The 26,594-nt window shown below is 46.1% G+C and overlaps 1 protein-coding gene across 2 annotated transcripts in view; it reads right to left on the reverse strand.

Annotated features, from left to right (window-relative positions):
* Window positions 1-1,017: 1,017 nt before the first annotated feature.
* PTH2R (parathyroid hormone 2 receptor) overlaps window positions 1,018-26,594 on the reverse strand; it is a 67,514-nt gene continuing 41,937 nt past the window's right edge. For both annotated transcript variants that reach the window (XM_077318905.1, XM_077318904.1), the window contains 5 exons: window positions 17,747-17,813; window positions 12,914-13,011; window positions 9,114-9,252; window positions 2,662-2,703; window positions 1,018-2,147 (listed from right to left, as the gene is read on the reverse strand). In XM_077318905.1, the coding sequence (XP_077175020.1) occupies window positions 1,737-2,147; window positions 2,662-2,703; window positions 9,114-9,252; window positions 12,914-13,011; window positions 17,747-17,813 (757 nt within the window). In that variant the 3' untranslated portion in view covers window positions 1,018-1,736. The remainder of the gene's footprint in view (window positions 2,148-2,661; window positions 2,704-9,113; window positions 9,253-12,913; window positions 13,012-17,746; window positions 17,814-26,594) is intronic.

Here is a 26,594-nt window from a genome sequence, read left to right on the forward strand (position 1 = left end):
TTCAATTCCGTCCCTTTAAATCAGGGGTAGTCAAACTGCGGCCCTCCAGATGTCCATGGACTACAATTCCCAGGAGCCCCTGCCAGCATTCGCCTTTTCTCGGAAGCCCCTGCCTAGCCCGGCTGATTGCATTCGCTGGCAGGGGCTCCTGGGAATTGTAGTCCATGGACATCTGGAGGGCCGCAGTTTGACTACCCCTGCTTTAAATTCTGTGAAACTCAAAAGAAGTTTGTGGGACCCAAAAGGGGACAAATTATAACTGGAATGCACCGGGAGAAGTCTGGTTTGCTCTTGAGTCAGGATAGCTGCCCTGCCTGTCCTGGAGGGGAAGGCCAATGAAGGCCAATGAAAAGGCACCCAGCCCAGGGAGTTATGCCATCCGCTCCCCAGCAGAACATTCGTGGAGGGCTGCCAGATTGCCTACTGTGGAAATGAAGAATGAGGTGCGTTTGGGGAAAAAAAACCCAACCAACCTGGTACTTTTGTTATAAGAGGAAAGATTCTGCAATTACAGTACAAAAGAGGAAATATACCTTTTTACTAGAGGATGGCCATCATATTTTGAAAAGAACATATGATGTGACAATGCCGATTAATACTGATTTGGGGAAGGAAGGACTTTCAGGCAACTTTGAGTCAAAATGTAGATTCCCCATTAGCAGTTAAAGGTAACAATTGTGAGCCGCTGCTGCTTCCTCTCCTCCTCCTTCTCCTCCTCTTCCCCCATCTCTGAACATATAGTTATATTTCCTTCTGCTGAACGCTTTATTTAAAAACCATGTTCAAAAAAGAGAAGAGAAAATTCATTCCAAGTGAATTCCAAATTCCATAGTGCTTTTCAACTCGCTTCTGGCACAGAGACGTGTTGCTAAAAAGCTTATCTGCTAAGGGTCCCTCAGTCAGCAGTAGAGAAGGAGAAGAAGAGCTTGTACCCTGCTTCTTACTTCCTGAAGGAGTCTCAAAGCGGATTTTAATCGCCTTCCCTTCTTCTCCCACACCAGGCACCTTGGGAGGCAGGTGGGGCTGAGAGAGCTCTGAGAAAACTGGGACTGGCCCAAGGTCACCCAGCTGGCTGCACGGGGAGGAGGAATGGGCAATCAAACCCGGGTCTCAGATTAGAGGCCGCCATTCCTAACTGTGAAGCTGCACTGGCTCTCAAGAGAGCTTCTCCTTTGTATGTATGTATGTAGAAGTTCCCCTGAGTGAGCTGGCAGCATCTCCGTCCCAGAGATCTTTGAGTACCAGGCTGTGGAACAGATTCTTCCCGACACATTTGATAGCTGGCGCTGGAATCACAGAGGAAGGAGCAGTGCTCGCTAAGCTAGTGGGCTGATAACAGTGTCAGGCAGCATCATGGAAACGGATATGGACTGGGGGATGAAGATTTCTCTGCTTTGAAGCAACGTGTTGCTGCCCGGTCAAGAGATCCCCGCACCCGCCGCATCAGAGGCCCAGCCAGTTTGGTGTAGTGGTTAGGAGTGTGGACTTCTAATCTCGCATGCTGGATTAAAATCTGCACTCCCCCACATGCAGCCAGCTGGGTGACCTTGGGCTCGCCACAGCACTGATAAAGCTGTTCTGAGCAGGAATATCAGGGCTCTCTCAGCCTCACCCACCTCACAGGATGTCTGTTGTGGGGAGAGGAAAGGGAAGGCGATTGCAAGCCGCTTTGAGCCTCCTTCGGGTAGGGAAAAGCGGCATATAAGAACCAACTCTTCTTCTTCTTCTTCTTCTTGTTAAAGCACTTCCTCCGCTTCTGCCCGGCTGCATTCCTCCTCTTCCTCCAGGGGGCCCATGTGAGAATCATGGAGCCTCAGGGTCTCCTTGAGAGAAATGCCATCCACCCGCTTCTCTTCGCCGTCGTCAGCGGGATCGTGGGCCCAGTGGGGCAAGGCGTCCTGTTCGGAGTTGCTGCTGACGTATCCGGGCAAATTCACGGGGGCGTCCTGCGGCTGGGGGAAAGTTTTGCCGGCCCTGTTGGGTATCAAGGCCATGCGGGAGCTGGCCACCATGTGCGTCTGGCTGCTGGTGCTGTGGGTCATGTTGGTGAGGACGGAGCCGCAGTGGTAACGCCCACAGGGGGCCGTCCTTTTCCAGTCGCTGGGCGGGTTCCATCGGGCCCAGATCTTCTTGATCTCAGTCTGTACCTGGGGAGAGGGAAACAAAGGCAATGGCCGGACTGCAGTGCTCGGGAGGAGGCTTGTGCCAGGGCAAACAGGGAATACCGAGTGGCAAAAGAAGCAATTCCTTGTGTGTTAAACATGGAGTTGTGTCATCTTTCGGTGCAAATGAAGGACAAGAAAACATAAGAGAAGCCTTGTTGGATCAGGCCAATGGCCCATCGAGCCTCACACTCTTGTTGTTGTTGTTGTTGTTATTTGAATTTATTGCCCGCCATTCTCAGCAGAGCTGGCATGTGGTGGGTTACAAGATAAATAAATAAATACAATCCCCTACCCCCCCCCCCCCAACACAGTTAATAAAATACAATCTGGCAAAAGACGATGGCAACCAATCCTCCAGTTACCCCCGCTAGGACCAGATGGGATAGCTGGCCACGAGAGGCTTGCAACAAAGGTTCCAAGTTATTTTCGTAGTAGTAAGAAATGAACCGGGTGCTCTTGGGCCAGGACAGTGCCGGGTGTGTGCTCGGTTGCTTACCTCTCCATTGCAGTAGCAGTAGATGACAGAAACAAAGAAGCCCTGCAGAAGGATGAAAAGAAAAAGGAGTGGGTGGCATGTCAAAATCTCATCTCGAAACATGAACTTCATATAGTATTTTAGTGTCCTCGAAACAAAACAGGCAGCCCTTGACCCATCGATACAGAAGACAGGATGAGGAATTTACAATAATTAAAATATAAATAATATTTTTTACCCCATCCTTCCGTATCGTTCAGGGTGGGTAACAACACTAAAACACAATACAGGTTAAAATTTAAAACATTTGCAGTATTACTAATGCCCCCTACCGGGTGGAGGGTTGGGGGGTTGGCAGGAGCCGATCTTCAAACTATTCCAACCTTCCTTCCCAGCAGTGAGGCCGGACTTTCTTGGTGTATGTTATTTTAGGCCTCAGCCATAAGCTTGGTGGAATAAATCCATTTTACAGGCCCTGTGGAACTGATTTAAGACCCGCAGAACCCTGATCTCTTACGGGGCAAAATCCACCACGCTGGGGCCAGGGCCAATTTCACCTCCTTCAGGCCAGGGACCTTGATCAGATGTTGATCCAAAGATCTTAGTGCTCTTGGGGGATTATAAGGGAAAAGGCGATCCTGCAGATCCTATTCTCTAGTTCACACGTCCTTGCCATGCTGTCAGTATCCGGAGTCACTTATTCAAGTGGGTAGCTGTGTTGGTGTATTGTCTGGTGATCAGCTGTAATTCCAGGGGATCCCCAGGGTTCCCTGGAGGCTGGCCTCCCTAGGTAGCTATCTGGAGGTTCCTGTTTTCCGCTTGTTGGGTTTGCTTCTGTGGACAGACAGGGGGCATTGAATGCAAAGGTTCTACATTTGTTCAAGTGAGCAGATTATATAACTGTCACCAGAGCGACTGGAGTTCAGCCCATCAAAACTGAGCGCTGCTCTTTATCATACCAAAACGACATCTGCTTCTTGCCAAACTGCTTCTTGCCAATGGAATGCCGGAGCTACGGCTCTCCTTCTGGCCAGACAAACCTTTCTACGCAACGTCTAGCTCCGTGCAAAACCGCTTTGCAAGATGGTGGCAGAAGCCAGCAGCTGAACACCTGTGGGAGGTTGTAAACGACCTCCCCCAGCCCTGGGGATCAGATTTGCACCTGCACCTAATTAAAAATGAGACGACAGAGAGAGACAATTCCCAGGGGCTCATGGGAAATGTAGTCCACGAACACTTGGAGAGCCACCGTCCGGCCACCACTACTAAAGACAGAGAGATTTAAAAACTTCAATATAAAACTGAAATATATACATGCTTGAGGGTTTGCTGGTGCCGAATGGACATTGAAATTGCTGGTAAATCATAGGGGCTTTTCGCACACCTTCAAAATCTCACAATGGTTGCCAATTGAAAACGCTACTGATTTGCCATTATGCACAACGTCGTTGACAATCTGCCACACACCTGAAACCGATCCGCAAAAAGCGCTTCCTTGTAGCGCTTTCAGGGAAATCCCCAAAAGTGGATTCACCCTCCGGAAAGCGCTACACTCCTGCAACCAATCTGCAACACTAGTGGGAAAGTTCTGTGCGTTACCATTGTTGTGGTTTCTACAAAGTCCCTCCCCCTGGCTCTCTCCTCTGATCTTCCGGCGAAGCGATCGCCATTTTTTTTCTCCGAGCGAGCAGAGATCAACGCACCGGCGAGCCTGTTTAGAGGCTTCCCCGGCTTCAGTTCCTCCCCAGAGCTGCTTAGTCACTAAGCACAAACAACAGAGAAGCCCGTTTGCTGATGTATTTTCCCTTTATTTTTTACACTGTTTTCGGCCAAAAATCGGGCCCGTGAGGGGGGGGGGGTTCACTTGGGGGGAGCGTGGCAACGATGAAACGACAGTTCAAACACACCTGCCAGCTGATGGGTCTCTCCGTTGCAACGAATCAACACATATTCGTTGCAATGGGTGTGTTTTTTTTTAAAAAAAACCCTTTCTTAAAGGGAAAGGGGCTGTTTGGGAGCATGCTAACGGCTGCCCATTGGCTGCTTGACGGCCAGGGGCGGGACGAGCTCGGCAATAGCGCTTCCTTTCTAGCGATTTTTGCTGAGACCGGAAGCTTGTGGGAAACGATAGAAACGCAACTGGATTCCACTACAAAGTCAGGTATGCATAATGACGAATTGCACTATTTTAAATGGCGATTTTTCGTTCAGCAAACAATTTGCTGCAAGGATCCCGGTGCGGAAAGCCCCATACTATTGTAAGAACCTACTAGGAATCCAGCTGGATTGGTCTGGTAGTTCATCTAGTCCAGCAACCTGTCTTACGCAACCCGTTCCTCCTTAGGGCTGACAACAGGGCAGGGGCCAAGGAGTTCCATGACCTTGCTTCCCGACTTTGGGATTCAAAAGCTTAGTCACTTTGGTGTAGCCAGTGTGGTGTAGTGGTTAGGAGTGCGGACTTCTAATCTGGCATGCTGGGTCCGATTTTGCACTCCCCCACATGCAGCCAGCTGGGTGACCTTGGGCTCGCCACGGCACTGATAAAGCTGTTCTGAACTGTAATCTCAGGACTCTCTCAGCCTCACCCAACTCACAGGGTGTCTGTTGTGGGGAGAGGAATGGGAAGGCAACTGTAAGCCGCTTTGAGCCTCCTTCTCTTCTTCTTCTATTGGCTAGTAGCCCGAGAGACTAGTCCTCCATGAATCTATCTAATCCTCTTTGAAAGCTCTTTATTCTTGTGACCATGCCACTAGCCCAGTGGTTCTCAACGTGGGGGGTTGGGACCCCTTTGGGGGGTCGAACGACCCTTTCACAGGGATCGCAGCAGGGCAAGCATCTTGGCCAGGGGGGTGCCATCCACACAACAGCCTTGCGGGGTAGATCAAGATAGAGCATTCGTCTGTCTGGAGCAGTGGAAAAGAGCGAGATCGACATGGTGGGACAAGAGGCAGAACTGAACTGAGAAACCCCGGAAGAAAACCAATGTATATACCATCATGAACCATGGATCTTCATGCCATTGGTCAGTTTTGGTTCAATTTCTGTGAAAGAACCCTTGCATAATTTTAGGGTTGGGGGTCACCACAACAGGAGGAACTGGATTAAAGGGTCGCGGCATTAGGAAGGTTGAGAGCTACTGATCTAGCCTCTATCAGCAAATCCTATTTGTTAATCTTTCTCCATGTCGAGTGGTCTTTCCTTTTGTCCGTCCTGAACCTACTGCCCCTCAGTTTCACTGGAGAATTTTGGGAGAGGAAGGAAATATTCTCTTGCTCAACTCTCAACACCGCATGCATGCTTGTATAAATGTCTGACCTGCCCCCACCCCCCAACTGGAAACAAATCCCAGACCCACCAGACTTTCCTGTCTTGTACACGGCAAAGAAACCTCTCGGCTATGCACCTCTCTCACCTTGGGTTGCCAGCTCTAGGCTGGGAAATACCTGGAGATTTTTGAGGAGGGTGGAGTCTGGAAAGCGGGAGGGACTGTAGTCTGGCCATAGAGTCCTCCTTCTAAAATGGCTATTTTCTCCAGGTCAACCCATTTCTGTTGTCTGTGGATCAGTTGTAATAGAGGGAGATCGCTGGGCATCACCTAGAGGCTGGTCACCCTGCTCTCAGCAGCTTCCCAGAGTGGATTACCACCACACAGCCCTTGGATTCCTCAGATCCCCTTGGACACTGCAGTGCAGATCCTTGGAACATGAGCTTTCTTGGTGCGGTTGGTTGCCAATTAGTGTCTGTGAGTCCTTTCACGACATAAAAGCTTTTGAAAGGCATCCCAAGACGGCTATTGTTTCGGGTGCTGTTCACTGACCATGCCTACCCCCTCTGACATGACTGCCTGTCCAGCCCAATCAATTACATGGCTCAGGGGCTATTGCTAGTGTTGCCAACCTCCAGAGGAGAACCAAAGCGAAGTCCTTTCATTCAAATAGTGTTTTTTACAAGGAACTTGCCAGAACAAGGTCCGGAATTTCCTCTCGTTTTCACAACCAGAGCTTCTGTCAGTGGCAAAAAGAATGACCCTGCAACGCAAAGTCATCCACTGCATACGAGCCAGATCTAACATGTTGAGTCAATATGAAGAAATAGCTTGCGGTACAATACAATGTAACATGTATGTCGGAATATCAGAGACTCCCGTATGCAGATGTAATGTAAAGACTGTTACAAAGAGGAAGTTTGTATATATTATCTATGGGCAGAAGTTTGACTACATGAATACATTTTGGGATCTTTCCTGTTTCTTATATAAAATTATAAAATTGGGTCGTGGTGCCCTTTAAGCGCCTCTTGATTACTTGCACCTGCGATGCACCTGTTATTCAGGGCGATGTAAGAATTCTTTTAATTTTGCATATAAGAATAAACAGAAAAAGCAGAATGGATAATGAATTGTTGTACGGTACTCCCCATGCCCCCCCCCACGAGATCCTACTTTACTCCTAATCTTGTTTTTATTTTGCAAGGTAATCCATGTAGAAATGCCATTGTTCTTGATAAACGTTCTGTGGCTTTCTGTTGACTACGCAGGTAAGATTTGTCATTTTTGAGAGTTCAGCCATTTTGTCAAACCAAAGGGTGATGTAATTTTATACTGACATGCACCATAGATATTTGGAGATCCTATTCTGGGGACAGTACATACATACTGGATTCTCCATAAAAGACTGCTTTTGAGGCCTTGGCCAAATGGATATTCTGAGGTATGTTTTACATTTTTGATTAATTGCATTGTAAAACATTTCGTTGCATTGGCTGATCTTATTAGATATGGCTGATATGCGATTGATAACTCTGCATTGTGGGATCATTCTCCTAATGGTGAAATCGTGTGAAAATACTATTGCCACTGAGTTAAGGCATGCTTGGAGGGGCTGCTTTTGATTAAGGCAGGACTACCCCAGCAGCCGAGCCTCTTGTGGCGCAGAGTGTTAAGGCAGCCGTCTGAAAGCTCTGCCCATGAGGCTGGGAGTTCAATCCCAGCAGCCGGCTCAAGGTTGACTCAGCCTTCCATCCTTCCGAGGTCGGTAAAATGAGTACCCAGCTTGCTGGGGGGTAAACGGTAATGACTGGGGAAGGCACTGGCAAACCACCCCGTATTGAGTCTGCCATGAAAACGCTAGAGGGCGTCACCCCAAGGGTCAGACATGACTCGGTGCTTGCCCAGGGGATACTTTCACCTTTACCTTTACTGGCTATACTATTCTTTTAATAGTGTCAAATTCATGGTTAGGAATTAGCCACTAACGAAAGCTCTACTTGTAAAAACCTCGTTCTGGCAAGCGCCTTGTATTGTACTAACATACAAGAGAAAAACCACTATTTGAATAAAAGGACTTTCTTGTACAGCCACGTTGTTGATTCTGTGCTTCGTCTTCAACCTCCAGGTGAGGGCTGGGGACCTCCCGGGATTATCACTGATTTCCTGACAACAGAGATCAGTTCTCTGGGAGAAAATGGGTCTGTGGCATTCTCCTCTCCTGAGGTCCTTCCCCAGGCTAAACCCTGCCCTCCCAAAATCTCAAGGTCTTTCCCAAATGAAAATTCAGGATGGGGGTGGGACATGATGTTGGCAGAGTTTAAAATATGCAAAGGGGTGTAGCATCTGCCTGCTTCAATGGGCTGAAATGGAGAGAAAAGTGTCCTGACTAGCAGCTCCCTTCTGCAGTCAGTCTGTTGAGGGCAAACAGGAAGTCTTCCATTGAGCCAAACAGAACACTGGAGCAATCATAGAATGATAGAATTAATTAGAAAAAATTGAAAAAAATATCAGGAAGTTCCTGATCTAACTATGCCAAATACACATCTTCTCTGATGCCCCCTGCAGGTCACTCTGTATATTCCACTCAATCATGCGCACTGTAGATATTGAATATTCCAACACATCCTAGAGTGGCCAGGACTCCTGCTTTCATGGGAGACTTCCCACCAGGAAGCCCCTCTTCCTGGTGCCATGATTTGGGTTACTGAATTTATAAAATGCTGGTATCACATGGAATTGACATCATTTGACATCATGTGGAATTGACATCATGTGGACATCATGTGGAATTGACATCATGTGGACATCATGTGGAATTGACATCATGTGGAACCTGGAAGTGATGTCTGGTTGCTGTAAACTTTCACCGGAAACTTTTCCTAGGTTTGCCCCAGGAGTGATGTTATGTAGCACGTGACAGGCTGTGACCCCGCCTCCACCCCTCCGTCTCTTGGAGGGGGTGGCCATTTGACGCAGGCCACATGGGAAAAAGCAGACTCAGATCTATACATGGGTTAATTATCCAAGTTCTGTTTTCGCCTTTGTGGGGGTCTTGTTCTCTTATTTTTATCATGGTTAGGAAACTCAAAAGCCACATTGGATCTCTAAGAGGGCCAGAATATATCTGCTGAAATCCAGGACCAAATGTCCCCTTTGGATCCCCAAATAGTGTGGCTCAATAGGATGTGCATCACGATCCACTCACCTGGAAGGAGTTGAAGAAGAGTTCACAATGCATTCGAATCTCCCAGCCTAACCCGGTGAAGTTGTGAGGGAGGCACACAAAGATGATGTAATGGACTCCAAAGACGAGGACCAGGACCAAAGTAGATTTCGCTAGTTTTCTAGAAAATCACCATCATTGTTAGCATTAGCACTTTGCAATGGCTTTTTACCTGAACCAGGTATTTTACAGCAGGCAGAAGTGACTTTCATGGCCATCCTACTCTTGGGATGCGTACAGCTTGAAGCATCCTTAGACTGAATTAGAGCATCAGCCCATCGAGGTCAATATTTAATTTTCATTTAGTTACTATTTATAGTTGGCCTTTCTTACAAGGACTCAATTCTGGTTTTGCAGAGTTAGAATGAATAAGCAAGATGGGGCATTAAGAACATAAGAAGAACCCTGTAGGATCAAACCAGTGGTCCATCTACTCCAGTATCCTGTCTCACATAGTGGCCAACCACTTCCTTTGGAGGGCCACTAACAGGGCAGAGAGGCCAAGGCCTTTCTAAGAACATCAGAAGAGCCCTGCTGAATCAGACCAGTGGTCAATCTAATCCAGCATCCTGTCTCACACAGGGGTCAACCAGCTCCTCTGGAGGGCCAACAAGGCAGAGAGGCCGAGGCCTTCCTAAGAACATCAGAAAAGCCCTGCTTGATCAGATCAGTGGTCCATCTAGTCCAGCATCCTGTCTCACATAGGAGCCAACCAGTTCCCCTGGAGAGCCAACAACAGGGCAGAGAGGCTGAGGCTTTCCTAAGAATATCAGAAGAGACCTGCTGGATCAGACCAGTGGTCCATCTAGTCCAGCATCCTGTCTCACAGTGGCCATCCTCTCTCCAAATGACATCCTCCCAATCCTCCAGGTCCTTCTCAACCCAGAGCTGGCAACCCTAGGTGATCATCATCAAGGCTGAAGAGGGAAGCCACTAATAGGGAGGCCTCATCATGTAAGGCAGGGGTAGTCAACCTGTGGTCCTCCAGATGTCCATGGACTACAATTCCCATGAGCCCCTGCCAGCAAACACTGGCAGGGGCTCATGGGAATTGTAATTCATGGACATCTGGAGGACCGCAGGTTGACTACCCTTGATGTAAGGTGTTTTGCAGTCTTTGACCAGAGAGGCCATATTGACAATCATCGGTCCTCTGGTTGCTAATCCTTCCCAATAGTTTCTCAGCAAATACACCATGGCAAGGAAGCACCGGTGAAACAAGAGCTAATTGCATGACAGCTGGGGCTTTCTCAGCAGTTATTACAGGCTTAACAGGCCGTGTTTCTTCTCACCAGAGCCCATGGAGGTGTTCCCAGAGTTGCCGTTAATGAGAACACATCCACAACGCAAGAGAGGTAGCACCAGCTGCAGACGTTGAACAGGCAAGGCTGGAAGCGCATTCCTCCAGCGAATATGTCAGTGACTCCACAGGAGGAGCCCTAAAACAGTTCCGCTTTTCGGCAAGTGTGAGTGACGGCTGATTCCAGTCATGTTGAAGCCTGATTTCTAAGCAGTTGGCATGCTGAGAAACATTGCCCCCACCTCATAGCTCAGCCCTTTCGGTCTCATAGAATCATAGCATCATAGAATCATAGACTTGGAAGGAACCTCCTGGATCATCTAGTCCAACCCCCTGCACTACGCAGGACACTCACAACCCTATCGCTCATCCACTGTAACCTGCCACCCCCTTGAGCCTTCACAGAATCAGCCTCTCCGTCAGATGGCTATCCAGCCTCTGTTTAAAAATCTCCAAAGATGGAGAACCCACCATCTCCTGATGAAGCCTGTTCCACTGAGAAACTGCACTGACTGTCAGGAACTTTTTCCGGATGTTTAGACGGAATTTCTTTTGAATTAATTGCATCCCATTCGTTCTGGTCCATCCCTTAGGGGCAAGAGAGAACAATTGCTCCATCCTCCATATGGCAGCCTTTTAAATACTTGAAGATGTCTCCTTCACAGGTCGTTTCACCCGTGGCCCTGTTATCTGCTCCCTCCTTTGCTTGTTGTGCCAAGCAGGGCATGGGGTTGTAGGTTCAGGTTACCAGACACCCCCACCCTGATGGAGATAGGAGTTCTGTCAGGATCCTGTATTCTCATGTCTCATCATGAGGCATTCATCATTCTGTTGTGGGATCCTCTGTAATAATCTGTAATAATTTTATCTGTAATATTAATCTGTAATAATATTTGGGATTCTCTGTTGCTGCTGCTGCTGCTGCTGCTGCTGCTGCTGCTGCTGCTGCTGCTGCTGCTGCTGCTGCTGCTGCTGCTGCTACTACTACTACTACTACTACTATTATTATTATTAAATTTGTCATATGGGATTTAGAAACCATCCCTTGGTGGCTGGGAAACCACATCCCTGCTTTGTCTGCAGGCATATTTGATAACTTCCATTTTGAATCTCATAGCATAGGAAGAGGGCAATCAGGCATCTGACTAAGATGCTCTCATGGGGGGGGGGGAGATCCAAGGGGTATTCATACAGAGGGTGTAGTACTCACTGAACTTCAGTTTCAGCAGGGAAACTTGGTTTGCTTCTTCCTTTATAAAGAGACTTCTTATCCAAAGAGTCTGCTTCTTGTGGGAGTTCGACTGGAGGCACAACAGGTCCCGCACTAAAGGCCCCACTTCCCCACCTCTAATCTGGAGAACCATGTTTGATTCCCCATTCCTTCTCCACAGGTAGCCAGTTGCAGTTCTCTCAGAGCTTTCTCACATATGCCATGGGGTGTCTGTTGTGGGAAGAGGAAAGGTGGCAATTCTAAGCCACTCAGAGATACCTTTGTGTAGCAAAAAACGGAATACAAAAAACCCCCAGTTCTTCTTAAGCGAACATTCAAAATGACACTCCCTTCTCCTTCTGACTGGAACTCTTTTGGCTTTTGCACAGCACTGGGAAATTTGCTAATGGAGGTGAGGGGTCTTTCTCCTCCCTCCTACCCCTAATATCCTGATGGAAATAATTCACGCGAAGGCCAACCTTTATCATTGTTCTTTTGCACGAAGAACCTCCATTTATTCGGATGTAAAGAACCTGATTCTTTTTTTTTAATAAAAAATGTGTTCCTTATCTTGACGTAGACTGAAGTGGTTGTAAACGTACAAAGAAGTCTGAATGTCAAATGCCTCAACACAACTGTCTTCCATTATTCTACAGACTCAGGCAGCCTGAGATGAAAAAAGAGGGAATCAAAGCCAATTTCCCTCCCTGCCAGCTTGCTGCAGCTTTCGATTAACCCACTTCTACTCCGAATTTGCTCACACACTCAAAGGGCTTGGAAGGGCTTAGAAATTCACCATCTGCGCTAATGGGATCAAGCCCTTCTAGGATTGCCAGGTCCCATGGTTCAGGGAGGGGTCCCCTGCTCCCTGGACAGGGGTCCTCCCAACTGCCCCCCAAACCGGAAGAACACTGCAAATGAATGTGACATGCTGACAAAACCCTGCATTGATGTCAGCACATCAGGGTTGTTGGGGAGGGAGGTGACACTCCGGGCAAAACTCTATGGTTAGAAGCAAGTTCTACCACAGAGTTTTGCCCCAAAGCTAGAGTGTTGCTCCTTGATGTCTCCAGTGTGCTGACATCACTTCTGGTTGATGTCACCATCATGAACGGATGCCAGCTTTGGGTTGGGGAATACCTGAAGATTTTGTGGGTGCAGCCAGGGTATAAAACCATAGAGTTCACCCTCCAAAGCGGCCAAACAGATTTAGTTTTTTGAGACCTTTAGGGGAGAGGGAAGGAAAAAACACAATGTATTCTGAGGACTTACCTATATTGCTTCCTTGTGTCGTAGTAGCCCACAGCATTGGTCTCCCAGATTTTTGTAGCCAGGACCCGGACGGTGTTCAAGAATAAAACAAAGTTTAACTGGAAAAGAGGTTGCAGATGATCATCTCATAATGCTTTAGAAATACTGGTTGCAATCTTAAGAATTCTTTCCTGGGAGTAAGTCCCTTTGAATTGTTGGAATATGCAGAGCACTAGATTGAGCATAAAGAGTGTCCTGCAAGGGGCACAGGCAGACATGTATATTTAGCATAATTAGGATAGGAACTCCCTGCTCATTTTCAAATTACCCCCTCCAGTGTCCTGATTAGCTCCACAGGGGACTTCCTATTTGTTTGAAGACACTTCCTCTCTGCTTGCCTCCAGAACAGTTGTTGAATAAAGAATTACCACAGGCTACAGTTAACTGTTAATTAGATCTCTTATCTCTTCTTTCTACACATAGTTGTTTCACTTCTCAATAAAAACATTTTATTCTTTAAACAGCCTGATACTCCACTCTGTATGCAAACAAACTCACACACACTCTGCCAATGTGAATAACACAGGACTTCTGTGCAGAACAGAGGCCCGGTCTCCCGTTATAGCAGGAAATCTCGGCAATTCCTCTAGGCCCCCAGCATGTTCACCACCTCACACCTATGTCAAGTATAATGTCAGAATGACTCAACACACATATAAAGAGGAATCCAGTGTACTCTGAGCGTGGATTGTATGTGCATACACTGCAACATGTGAACATTGAGAGACTTGTTTTGGTTGAACACAATAGTTTTAAACTTTTTAAATCATTCACATAGTTTTACTTTTTTATTTTCACCACCTCGAGGACCCCGAGCTAAACTCCAGACTACAGAGATCTGTTCCCCTGAAGAAAATGGATGCTTTGGAGGGTGGATTCCACATAGGGAGGCCAGCCTCCAGGTGGGACCTCGAGATCCCCTGGAATAACAGCTAAACTCCAGACTACAGAGATCAGTTCCCTATAAGGACATTCCCCTTACACTGAGACAATTCTTTTGTGGGAGTGGCGAAATTGATACAAGAGAGCACATATTGTTCCACTGCCCTGCTTATGTAGACATTCGTAGCCACTTGGTTGAAGCACTCCTTAAAAAGTTGCCAGAACATCATGATGTAGATCGAGCAAAGAGGCTGCTAAGTGATGAGTCCCCCCAGGTGACAACTCAGCTGGCTAAGTTTTGTGCCGCCGCCATAAAAATCCGATGCTCTAAACCAGTGGTCCCCAACCTTTTTATCACCAGGGACCGGTCAATGCTTGACCATTTTACTGAGGCCCGGGGGGGTAGTCTTTTGCCGAGGGACGTTGCCGCTGCCTGAACCCCTGCTCCACTTGCTTTCCCGCCAGTGCCCCTGACTTCCCACTGCCCACTGGGGGGCGCTGCCAGCAGCAGCTGCACACTGCCACGCTGAGGGGGAGCCCCAGCCATGGCGGCCACTGGAGAGCACCAAAGGTGAGCCGGCGGCAGAGTGGCAGGGCAGCCCCCGAGGCAGCAGCCGGGGAGGAGGATGAGGAGGAGCTGCGGCCCGGTACCGGCTGATCCATGGACCGGTCCCGGTCCCCGGGCCGGGGGTTGGGGACCACTGCTCTAAAGTAGCATAATTTTAAGTTCTATTTTATGATGTTTTAAATTGTATTATATTAAATGACCATATTATTTTGGTCTTTTATGTATTAACTTAATATAACTTGGTCTGAACGACTGTAATAAAGTTTAAGTTCCCCTGGAGAAAATGGATGCTTTAGAGGGAGGACTCTATGGCATTGTACCCCACTGAAGGTCCTATCTTCCCCAGGCTCCATCCCCAAATTTCTAGGGTTTTCCCAACTGGCTCTAGAATCTTAGAATCATAGAGTTGGAAGGGACCTCCAGGGTCATCTAGTCCAACCCCCTGCAAAATGCAGGGTCTAGCAACCCCTCCGCACCCACATCCCAATCCCCTGCCGAGTACCCAGCTAAAGTTAAGAAAACGTTCTAATGCACAACTCTCTCCACCCCATGCTTTATAACTTTTTAAGCCTCTGTCGCGTTCCCACTTAGTCATGTCTTTTCAGTTTTTAAATTAAAAAAAATATATTTTAATAGACATAGAAAGTAAAAAAATAACGGTGACATCAAAGGTACTGTGTAGAAAAAAGAAAAACGAAAAGCCAATTTACAACCACAAAACAAACACAATATGATTAACTAAATACACAAACTAACATATTTACATAATTAACTCCCAAACATTGCTTTTTAAAGATTTTTTTGTATGCTATAACATTTTTCCAAACTAAATCAAATTCATTCCTTTGACAGACTCCTTGTATTGTTCTTATATTGTAAGTTATTTTTTCTAGTATCAGAAGTTGCTTGAGTTTATTACACCACTTAGTCGTGTCTTTTCTAAATTGAAAATTCCTGGAAACTTCAGCCTTTCCTTACAGGGAGGTTCTCTGATATATATTTTGCATAAAACTCTCGTCATTAAACTCCTACCATGTGCAGACTTCAAAGCAAGCAGCATTTATCAAAGGTTCTAATTGCTATTATCCACCTACATTTTTTATTTTTTTGCTCCTTACATTATAGTTGGTCTGCTTAATTATTTCCTCCATCTTGGTAGCGGCAGCCCTCCTCAAACAATCTTTTAATTCCAGGTTCTTTTCCCTCCAAGGGAAGTAATTAATCTTTTTTTTAAAAAAAAAATATTTTGCAACCAATTGGGGGGGGGGGAGTGCTTCATGGCTGTCATTTGCCAAATTCTAAACAATGATCATCAAATTAAAAGTGAGGAATTAATGAGCAATCGCTTTGGATCCAGTAATTAATCCTTCTCCTCCCAGTAAGAGAATGAAAACAAATCGTTACAGATCAACTGGGGAAGGCTGTGCCCGCCCTGAATTAAAACGAGGTAACCAATTAATTAGAGCAGGCTGCAAACATATAGACTGAAAAGCACAGCAGTCCTGAAATAACCCAGTCGTATTTTTATCTACCCCTATCAGATAGCTGGAACGGGCCCGGTAGGATATTTCGCCTTTTGGATTCTTTGCACATGCCGAAGAATTAACAGTGTCTGTTCTAGACAAAAAGTCTAGCATGGAATAAGGGCTCCTGCTCCCAGTTGGGAAATACCTGCAGATTTTGGTGAAGGAGCTGAGAGGACAAGTTTTGGAGAAAGGAGGAAGACCCCAAAGCAGTGGCTCTCCAGATACCCAGGGACTACAATTACCATGAGCCCTCCTGGCAGGGGCTCATGGTAATTGTAGTCCATGGAAATCTGGAGAACAACACTGTGGCACCCTACTCCAGTGGAGGAGCTCAGGGTGGCCTAAGCACTTAATCCATGCTCCATCATCACCAAGGGCAGAGCCCGGGGAAAGAAGAGAATGGGGGCAGGGGGTGACCTCAGTGGGTATGTGCTGCCTGCAGAAATTGTCATTTTCTTAAGCGGAACTGACCTCTGTAGTCTGGAGATCAGTTGTAGTTCTGGGGAAATGCCAGGCCCCACCTGGAGGTTACAATGGAGAAAATGACCAGCCAACCATTGAGAATTGCAGATGCAGAGAAGAAGTTCTGACAAACACGCTATGAAGTACGAAGAAAGAGTAACAGTAAGGGCATTTCCGCACCTCGGGAAAAATAGCGTTATGCCGGTTGAATGGCATAGCGCTAAAGATTATCACACTTCTCAACCCCTGCTCATCTTTTTGCTGTCTTACTCTTGTCTGCTGCCTTTTCGCACTTCCCACCCTCCAAAAGTGCTGCTTGTGGCGGAAGAGAGCGGCACACTTTATACACGATTCTCTTCCACATGTCAATCAATCCAGGCAGCCAATCCCCTTTCTCCATTTTTTTAAAGATTCCGCAATGCCTGCTCATTTTTTTTAAACTAATACTTCTCCGTTTAAACGCATATGCATGTAATCATAGATGCTTAGCGCTTTCTGAACACTACCCCTTATGGAATTACAAGTCTTGATACTTTTAAAAATTAGTCTTGTTCCTGATTTTTTTGGGGGGGGGGATTTTAGAGAAGCATGCTATGTCTCACAACTTTTTTGGGGGGGGGGGATTTCTGGCATTGCCTCCACGCTTGTCCGCATATTCATTGCTCCAGGCCATTTTCTTTTTTTTTTTTTTAATTCCCGTCCCTGGGAACAAGGAAGAGGGAGGTGGGTACGAGGGCGGGACATTGGAGGAGAAGATAGCGTTTCTTCGCCTCCATACCTTTCTTAGGCTGTAAAGTTTAGCAGTCACATTGTTGATTATATATTGAAACCAGACCTTTTCTCTTTTTTGTTTGTTATTGAAAATTCAAGACATTTACGTACACAGTTTGCAAAATACCTTTAAATGTGAGTAAGTTACTTTAAATTACACAAATGAATTTATGAATGTAATACCTTGTGAGATACACAATCTTTTTTTTATTTTGAACTATATGTTTTCAATTTCTAGTTCTATCACTGAGGAAATGTATGAAAACTTGCCCAGAACCGGTCCATGTTCCAGCATAACATCGGTTTCGATGAACAGTTACTGTTTCATCGTACTTCGTAGCCTGTCAGCCTTCTTCTCTGCCCCCACCTGGAGGTTGGCAACCCTAGAAAACTGACTGCAGAAGCAGAGGAGAACGGTAGAGCCACCCAGACACAGTAACATCCCAAAATATTCTAAAGGATGCAATTGTATTTCCTCCCCATTCCCTGTTCATGCCTCGGGCCTCCTTGCAGTTGCTTGGGTCCATACAGACTGCCCCCCCCCCTGCAATAAAACCAGGCTGTTTTGATCCACGTTCAGCCTACCCCGATAGCTGCTAAAATTGGAGCTTGGTAAATCCATTTGATGTCTCCAGCGCTGAGTTCCCAGCACCTGTGAAATCAAGAATTCTGCATTAGCAACACGAAGCAGTAATAGTCTCCTGGAGCACATCGGTTGTGCAGCTGGGAAGAGTTACCCTTCCTCTCGGAGTGTGTACAGAATGAAATGTCTCCGGTTTCAGGCTTTAAATAAGATTTCATAGGTCCTTAGGCATGAATAAACCAATTCGGATTTTGGGAAGGAGCTGGAAATGGGTATTATGCCAGGTGTAACCAGGGCTAGTTTATCCATCTAGCACACGTCGCACGGGTTATGGGCCCCGCACTTCCAGGGCCCCCACAGAGTACCTTCACCCCCATGGATCAGGGTCATAACCTCTCTCCTCCCTTCTTTTCTCTCTTAAAGGACACTTAGAGTGACACCCCTTTCCACTGTGGGGGGGGGGGCGTCCCTCTGCCTGCAGTCTGGCTGCTCCCACCAAAATTGTACTCTTCTAAAGGTAAAGGTAACCCCTGTGCAAGCACCAAGTCATGTCTGACCCTTGGGGTGATGCCCTCTAGCGTTTTCTTGGCAGACTCAATAAGGGGTGGTTTGCCAGTGCCTTCCCCAGTCATTACCATTTTACCTCCCAGCAAGCTGGGTACTCATTTTACCGACCTCGGAAGGACCTCGGAAGGCTGAGTCAACCTTGAGCCCGCTGCTGGGATCGAACTCCCAGCCTCATGGTCAGAGCTTCAGACAGTATGTCAGCTGCCTTACCACCCTGCACCACAAGAGGCTCTTTGTACTCTTCTACGGCCCCACAAATCTTTAAGCTGGCTCTGTGGGCCCTGCAAAACCTCAAACCGCTCCTCAGTTAAGGGTTTCCAGTTCTGGCTTGGAAACTACATAGAGATTTGGGGGGTGGAGCCACAGGAGGGCAGGTTTTGGGGAGGGGTGGGATTACATGGATACATGTAAAAGCAGCCATTTTCTCCAGGGGAACTGAGCTCTGTCACATGGAGATCAGTTTGAATCTCAGGAGATATCCAGCTACCATCTGGAAATTGGCAACCTGACACAATGCACCCCTTTCATTGTAATTTCATGCAAATCTGTTGTAGTCTGTAGATTAGTCATCTTTAAGGTCCAGTTCCCACTAACAGCAAAGGAAGAAGAAAGCCTTTTCTAGATTGGACCATTATGCACGAAGGGAAGGTGGTGTGGTTCTAAGAACATCAGCAGAGCCCTGCTGAATCAGACTAGTGGTCCACCCAGTCCAGCATTCTGTCTCAAACAGTGGCCAACAAGCTCCTTTGGACTGCCAATAACAGGGCATAGAGGTCATGACCTTCCTAAGAACATCAGAAGAGCCCTGCAGGATCAGACCAGAGGTCCATCCAGTCCTGCACCCTGTCTCACACATTGGCCAACCATTTCCTCTGGAGAGCCAGCAACTGGGCAGAGAGGCCATGACCTTCCTAAGAATATCAAAAGAGCCTTGCTAATGTGAACTCCTGGTTCTGGTATTGAGAGGATTAATACCTCTGAATGTGGGTTCTTTCTATCATATGTGGAGGAAATGTGAAAAAAGTACTGGGCTAAGGTTCATGCTATAATGCAGAAAATGTTGGATTTGAAATTTCCTTTGAAGCCTGAAAATATGTTATTAAGCCTATCACTGTAGTGCCTCCCAACACAAACAAGAAGTCTATTCTTCTATGCGATGACGGCAGCAAGACTAGTTCTGGCTTAGAAAACGGAAAACGCAGGAGCTACCGTCAATAGAAGATTGGCTGAGTAAATTGATGGATCTCGCCAAGATGGCTAAATTTACATTAACCGTTAATGTAAAAACCGAAGATGCTTTTCAAGAACAACGGGGCCCTTATTTGAACTATTGAAGAAAGTAAAATATACGGGGAAAGGAGTGGGTTTTATTATTATAACTAGCAAGAAAGCCCATTGCAAGCAAGAATGCAATGGGCGCTAGGACCCAGGGGACACCGGGAGGTGCAGATCTCTCCGGCTGCACCCTGATTGGCCCTATTCCAACTTGGACAGCCGGACACTTCCACCCCCGAGGCTGATTCACAGATATATAGAGGAACCATGGATAAGGATATGTTTAGAGTCTAAATAATAGCTTTACTAATGTTTATTATATGTATCTATTTTGTTTCTATCCTTTTGGAAAATAAAAAAAAAAGCTTTAAAAATACCTCTGAATGTGGAGGTTCCTTTCAGTCACCATGGCTAGTAGCCACTGATAGACTAATTCTCCTTACTTTTGGGGAGGATAGAGATGCCATCTCTGGGTTGGTTGGGAAATACCTGGAGACTCTGGAGGGTGGGATCTGGGGTGAGGAATATAATACTATGGAGTCCAACCCACCCTCCAAGTCAGCCATTTATTCCAGGGGAGCTGATCTCTGTTGCCTAAAGATGAGCTGTAAAACCAGGGGATTCCCAGGCCCCACCTGGGGATTGGAATCTTTAGGGGAGAATAATAAGATGCTAATTCTGAAATATCAGTCAGTCAGTCAGTAACCTTTTATTGGCATAAAGAATTCTGAAATATGTTGGTGTCCAGATTTTGCATTTTTACTGTTCTCCTGAATTACATCTGTCAAACAATTATCACAGAAATTGACCATCCCCACTAATAATCAGTCTCTGCAACAAAGCTGTTTGTCCTCAGTCTGAAAAGCAATGATTTTATGATCTTATTTTTATTGTTCTGAGGACCAGTGTGGTGTATTATTTATTAGATTTACAAAACACCTTTCCCTAAATGGGCTCGGGGCAGTGTCAAAATTTTAAAATCCCTATAAATATAAAATTCTAATAAGACAATAAAACCATAAAATCATAACCTGGAATACCCTGTTATATCACCTATAAGCCTTGGTTGTGCTACTATCAGTTATGGTTGCAGACTAGAGCCCATTCCGCACACATTAGATAATGCACTTTTAATGCGTTATCCTTCAGGTAGAGAAAAGCAGCATATAAGAACCATATAAGAACCAGCTCTTCTTCTACCTCACAGGGTGTCTGTTGTGGGGAGAGGAAAGGGAAGGCGAATGTAAGCTGCTTTGAGACTCATTCGGGTAGAGAAAAGCGGCATATAAGGACTATCCTTGGCAGTTCATGACTCATTAGACCCTATGTCTAACCTGGAGGTAGCGGGGGGGGGGGGGTCACTTTTATTGTTGCAGTACATCTTGGGTTTGTAGATTGTGATTTTAAACATTTTAGGGGTATTTTTATTGGGGTTCTATGTATTTATACTCTGTAACCCGCCACGAGCCTTCGGGAAATGGCGGGATGAAAATTCAATCAATCAATCAATCAATAAATAAATAAACAAACTCTTCTTCTAATTTACCTCACAGGGTTGTTGTGAGGATAAAATGGAAGGGGAATGAACAAGGTATGCCACAGTAGGCTCACAGTGGGGTGAATGTAAACTGAATGCCAATAATACATAATGGAGTAAATACTAATAAATAATACATAATATATAATAAATAATACATAATATTATTCTGTTGCTTAAGGTCTAGTTTTTAAAAATAATAAAATGTTTGCACCTTAAGCAGATCCCTGGAGAAACTGCATAGAAATCCACTGGATGAACGAACGAACGAACGAACCTACCTACCTACCTACCTACCTGGCCATCCCTTTTAGGCAATTCACAAATGCACAACCAGCACCCTTGAGTCCTCAGGAACAAATTTTGTGGCTAACGATTTGCAACGAAAGAAAGTTTCAAAAGAATCTGAGAGACTGCAACATTTTTGAACAGGTGAAGTCCAATTTAACTCTCTGGCAATTAATGAACAGATGAAAGGAAGGCTCTGTGAGGAGATGTCCCCATTCCCTCACATAATAAAGCAGGAAGCAGAGACCTGTCACTTCCACTCGTAAATAATCTTTGGAGCAATTAATGAGGAGACAGGGATTGTGCTCCTCAGACCTGGTTGCCTCGTTAATAGCTGTTGGTATAAGGCTGCGTTTCTCCAGTGACATTTCTTGCAGATGTACCTTCGGGGCACAATAACTGAGGGGGAGAGATTGCTCTTGCCAGTAACTGAACACCCTCTTCATCATCTGTGTCTTGCTCATTTTTGTGGCCTGTGACTCACAGAGACATCAGCAGAGCAGAAGAAAGGAGATGTGTCAAGCAGGAGGGGACAAGAATTTCACTAATAATTTTCAGAAAACCAGTCAGGGGAATTTGTGTTGCCCATTGACTAAGGTACCTAAGGTGCCTAATGTCCATCATCCAGGAGCTCTTCTGCATAAATCCTTGGCCATACTTATCTCACTGTCAGAGAAGAACAGGTGGCTTACCTGTCGGCCTTCTAGAATGAAGTCATCCAAAGTGCTTCATAGCTAGCATAATTCTCCTCAAGGCAGGGGAGCACTATAGTGCATGGCTCAAGGAACGGATGTGCTCCTTCCTGCAATCATTCCTCCCTAGAGCAACGTGGCAGGCAAAATCGAGACTAAAATGTTGCAGAGAAGGAAGACACGTAGTTGTCACTGTGCAAGGATGGCTCAGAGGGTCTTATTAAGAGGTAAACTTGTCGGTCGTTGCAGGAATACACCTGAGGAAGATTAGCAGGGCGACCTGCTCAAAGCGGGAACTACTTCCCAGATGTTCATTACATTAAAAAAAATTCATTACGTTAAAAAAAAATTAAGCACTAGCTAGAGCATAAAACCAAACCAAAACAGCCTGCCCTGCCCTGGATAACCCATTCTAGCCTGATCTCATCAGATCTTGGAAGCTGAGCAGGGTGGGCCCTGGATGGGAGACCAACCTTGCTTTGAAAACCCTGCAGGATAGCATAAATTAGTGGCACCTTGATAGGGTGGGGAGAGGGACAGCAGGCTATAAAAAAGGATCAAGTCCCTGGGTAAGTAGAAATATTTTTGCCTGGAGCCCCCAAAAAACAGTAGTGTAGCAACCAGTTAGGCCTCAAGGGAAAGGGCCTGTTTTTTTAAACAAGCTACGCTGCCAAAGAGATGGGCTGTCTACATTTCTCTGTGTGGACACTGTGAGAGAATGACGTAGGCTTGGACTCCGTGGAATATTAACAAAAAGGTGAGAGGGGACAATTCTCTCCTCTCACTGCACTATTCTGTTCCCAAGGGTCTATCCCTTGGAAGCAGTACCTCAGGAATCATTTGGAGGGCGTGGATGCCAGAGGAGGAAGGAGACAAATAATTCTCATTCTGTTGACAGAATCCATTCTGTGATTTACCAAACTATCATTATTAGAAATTGCAGTTGAAAATGCTTTCAAAGCATGTCACTCATCATTCAAAGAGCGATCGTATTTTATAGGAGATATTGATTAAGAATCCCTGGCAAGAATTTCCTTAGGGGGAAATATATACACAAATATATACAAGGACCTTTTCAATGTTTTCGGTTTTTCTGGGCTTAAAGAGATCAGTCCTTTATGTTAGCGATCCCCAACCTGTGGGCTGCGGACCACACGTGGTCCTTCGACTAATTGGAGGTGGGCCCCGAAGGACGCCTTCTCCTCCCCCCCCCCGGCCCTTTACAACACACTTTGGGTGTCCTTGTCTCCCATCACTCCCAGATGGGACTATCTCGTTGCAGAGAAACAAGCTCAGGGTTCCCATTGATTTGTCATTGTCATGAGTTAAAATGTCCATGAAAATAAAATGTTCCTTATGTTCATTGTTGTGGCGTGTCTGTATCTTATTTTGAAGGGATGTTTAAACATTACCATAGCGATCAGAGAGCGCTAGGGCAGTGGTTGAGAGTAGAGGAGTAAACTACTCCCCCCCCCCCCCGGCCTCAGTAAAATTGTCAAGCGTTGAGTGGTCCCCGGTGATAAAAAGGTTGGGGACCACTGCTTTATGTCATAAGAATTGTGATATAAGTGCCTGCAGTGCCCTATTCTCAAACAAATATCTGGGCCATTTTCCCCATGGGCCTCATATTTGACTGAGGGAACTGTGTGAGAAATTCCATTTTTCTGAATTCCTCCTGAAGAGATCTTGTGCTTGTTTTTCTTCGCCACCGACTCGGCCTACTGCTTTGAGAAAGAGTAGTCTGTTTTCTCGGCATTTGTATAAAACGTTTTGTCACAAACATCTCCAACCCACGCTTTCTGTGGAGCTAGTGTGGGCCAAGGATTAGAAAAAAAGAAGCTCTTTTCCTCGCATGAATCAACATCCTTGTATCTTTTGTGAAGCAGGCTTTCTCAAACAGGGGGTTTGTGATGGCCCTGGAAGGGTTTCCTGAATGGATGGGATTTAATTAATCTTTTAAGAGCCAGTTTGGTGTAGTGGTTAGGAGTGCGGACTTCTAATCTTGCATGCCGGGTTCGATTCTGCACTCCCCCACATGCAACCAGCTGGGTGACCTTGGGCTCGCCACGGCACTGATAAAACTGTTCTGACCGGGCAGTGATATCAGGGCTCTCTCAGCCTCACCCACCTCACAGGGTGTCTGTTGTGGGGAGAGGAATGGGAAGGCGACTGTAAGCCGCTTTGAGCCTCCTTCGGGTAGGGAAAAGCGGCATATAAGAACCAACTCTTCTTCTTCTTCTTTTATATCTTTTTAAAGTTTGTTAAACATTTATCAGGTGATAGGGCCGTATATTATGTCAACCCTCCTCAAATGGCCGATGATTGGCCTGGAGGGGGTGGGAAGGGTAGGGGCCCGGGGTGGGCCTGTGCACAGCTATGCTTCCCAACCATATTCTGCACCATCGCACCACTTCTGTGGTTTCTCGAGGTATACTGGGCCCAGACCGCATATGGCTTTGAAGGTGATTACGAAAAGCCTTAAGCCTGATCCAGTATTCAACTGGGAGACAGTGGGGTTGTTGAAGTGCAGGCCAGATGTATGACCTCCAGACAAACTTCCTGTGGGCCTGATGAACTTCCTGTGGGCACACTGGCCATGGGCCAAGAAAAGGAACCAAGGAGGGAGTTTTGATCGATCCAGTGACTAGCCATCTGGTGACTCTTTCTCATCTGAAGATGAAACAGATGTTGGCTTAGGCTACATATGGGCTAACGGGTGTTTTTGTTCTTGGCATTCCTGATTGGCTTGCTAAACACAGGCATGTTGCTAAGGAATGTTTTCAGTGGGAGGAGGGGTCTCGTGATACAACTGAATAAGAATCATCAGAAACAACCGAGACTAATATCCTAGGTAATAGCTAGTTTCATTGTTGGATTTCCTCAGTTGTGTAATAATAAGGGCCATTCCGCACAACTTAAATGTAGCCAGTCTTACCTTTTGTAAACGCTATTAATTTAACGTTCCACATGACGTCGTAAACAAACCGCAAAACTCCCGCCAAACTCCAGCAACAATCGGAATTTTATAGTGCTTAGGGGGAAATCCAGAAAAGTGGATTCCCCATGAAACAACTGCTACACTTCTGAGCAAGAGCCACAACACATCAGTGAAAAAAATGTGCATTCTCAAAATAGTGGTAGAAAAAATGTTCCTCCTTAGCTCTCGCGCCCGAGCTTCCGGAGACTTGATCGCCATTTCCCCCCCCTTAAACCAGCGAAAGCAACAAATAAGCGAGGCTTCTTTGGCTGAAATCTCTCCACAGAAGTGCTTAACAGTAAAACAAAGCTCCTTTCTGCTATTGTCTTTAAAGTTTCTGAGCACAATACAGCCCCCTGTTTGACACTGCCCGTAATTTCAGCCAGAAATTGTACCCATCGGGGGGCAATTTTTTTTTATTTGAAAAGCGTGTCAACGATTAAGCGCCAGCTCCTATGAAAAAGATCTTTCTGAGACATTGAATGAACAAATATTCGCTGCTACTGGTGTTTTGGGGGTTTTAAAAAACAGTTTTTAAAGGGAAAGTGGCTTTTCAGGAGCACAAACACAATAGTTCATTGGCTGTTCTGTTTGATTGACGGCCAGGGGTGGAAAGAAGCACAGAAAAATATCCCCACCCTTGTTGCAATTCCAGCGAGATTGGAAACCTGTGGGGAATGAATAGACTGCTACTGGGACTTCAATATTCCACAAGAATTGAAGGTGTGCGGAATGACAAAATTCCACTATTAAATATAGCGTGTCTGCATACTGCAAACATTTAGCAACACTGGTCCTTGTGCGGAATGGCCCTTATTGTCTGTGATCAAAAAATTCAGGCAGAGCTCAAAGTCTCTTGTGTAACAGAACAGAAGTTATGAGAGAAGAGCCAAGCATCTTGTCCTCAGGCTTGTTTCTTAACCTCTTGTAGATAAGAATGGGAATGTTCTTTCCCTTCCCTGGGAAAGCTGAGCCGGCAAGCAGTTTGAAGCTTGAAATATAAGGCTTTGTGCATTTCTTTCCTCACAGGATGCGGCCTAACCATTATCAATTCATTCGAACAACTTCCAGCACATCATACTGTCTTGTCAGTTCCTCAGGCGCTTTCTGTTGCTTCGTCCCAATGACTGATCACCTGGATGCAAACGCACCTTCTACAGCAGATGAATTCATAATATCACCTTGTTAACCTCGAGAGGGTCGGCTATGCTGTCCTTTTAAGAGACATGAGTTTGTCTTCATACAGGCTTGGCCACGAGGGACCAAACGGGCCTGACCAAGTAGCCTGACTTGATGAGATTGATCTGCTGGGTCCTCCATGGTGCACAAAAGCTCTGAACATTATCAAGAGTGAGGTGAAATATCAATTCAGCTATGTGGAGTTGGGGGATGGGGCAGGACAGAAGGTATGAAGAGGCTGTGATTGTCTTATCTCCCCACAGGGTTAAAACCCAAACGTAAACAGATGATGCATTGGCTACCTGATTGGCCCTCTGTGGCATGGGCCTCTAAAT

The sequence above is a fragment of the Paroedura picta genome, chromosome 2, assembly GCF_049243985.1.
Source record: "Paroedura picta isolate Pp20150507F chromosome 2, Ppicta_v3.0, whole genome shotgun sequence".
Taxonomy (NCBI): Eukaryota; Metazoa; Chordata; class Lepidosauria; order Squamata; family Gekkonidae; genus Paroedura; species Paroedura picta.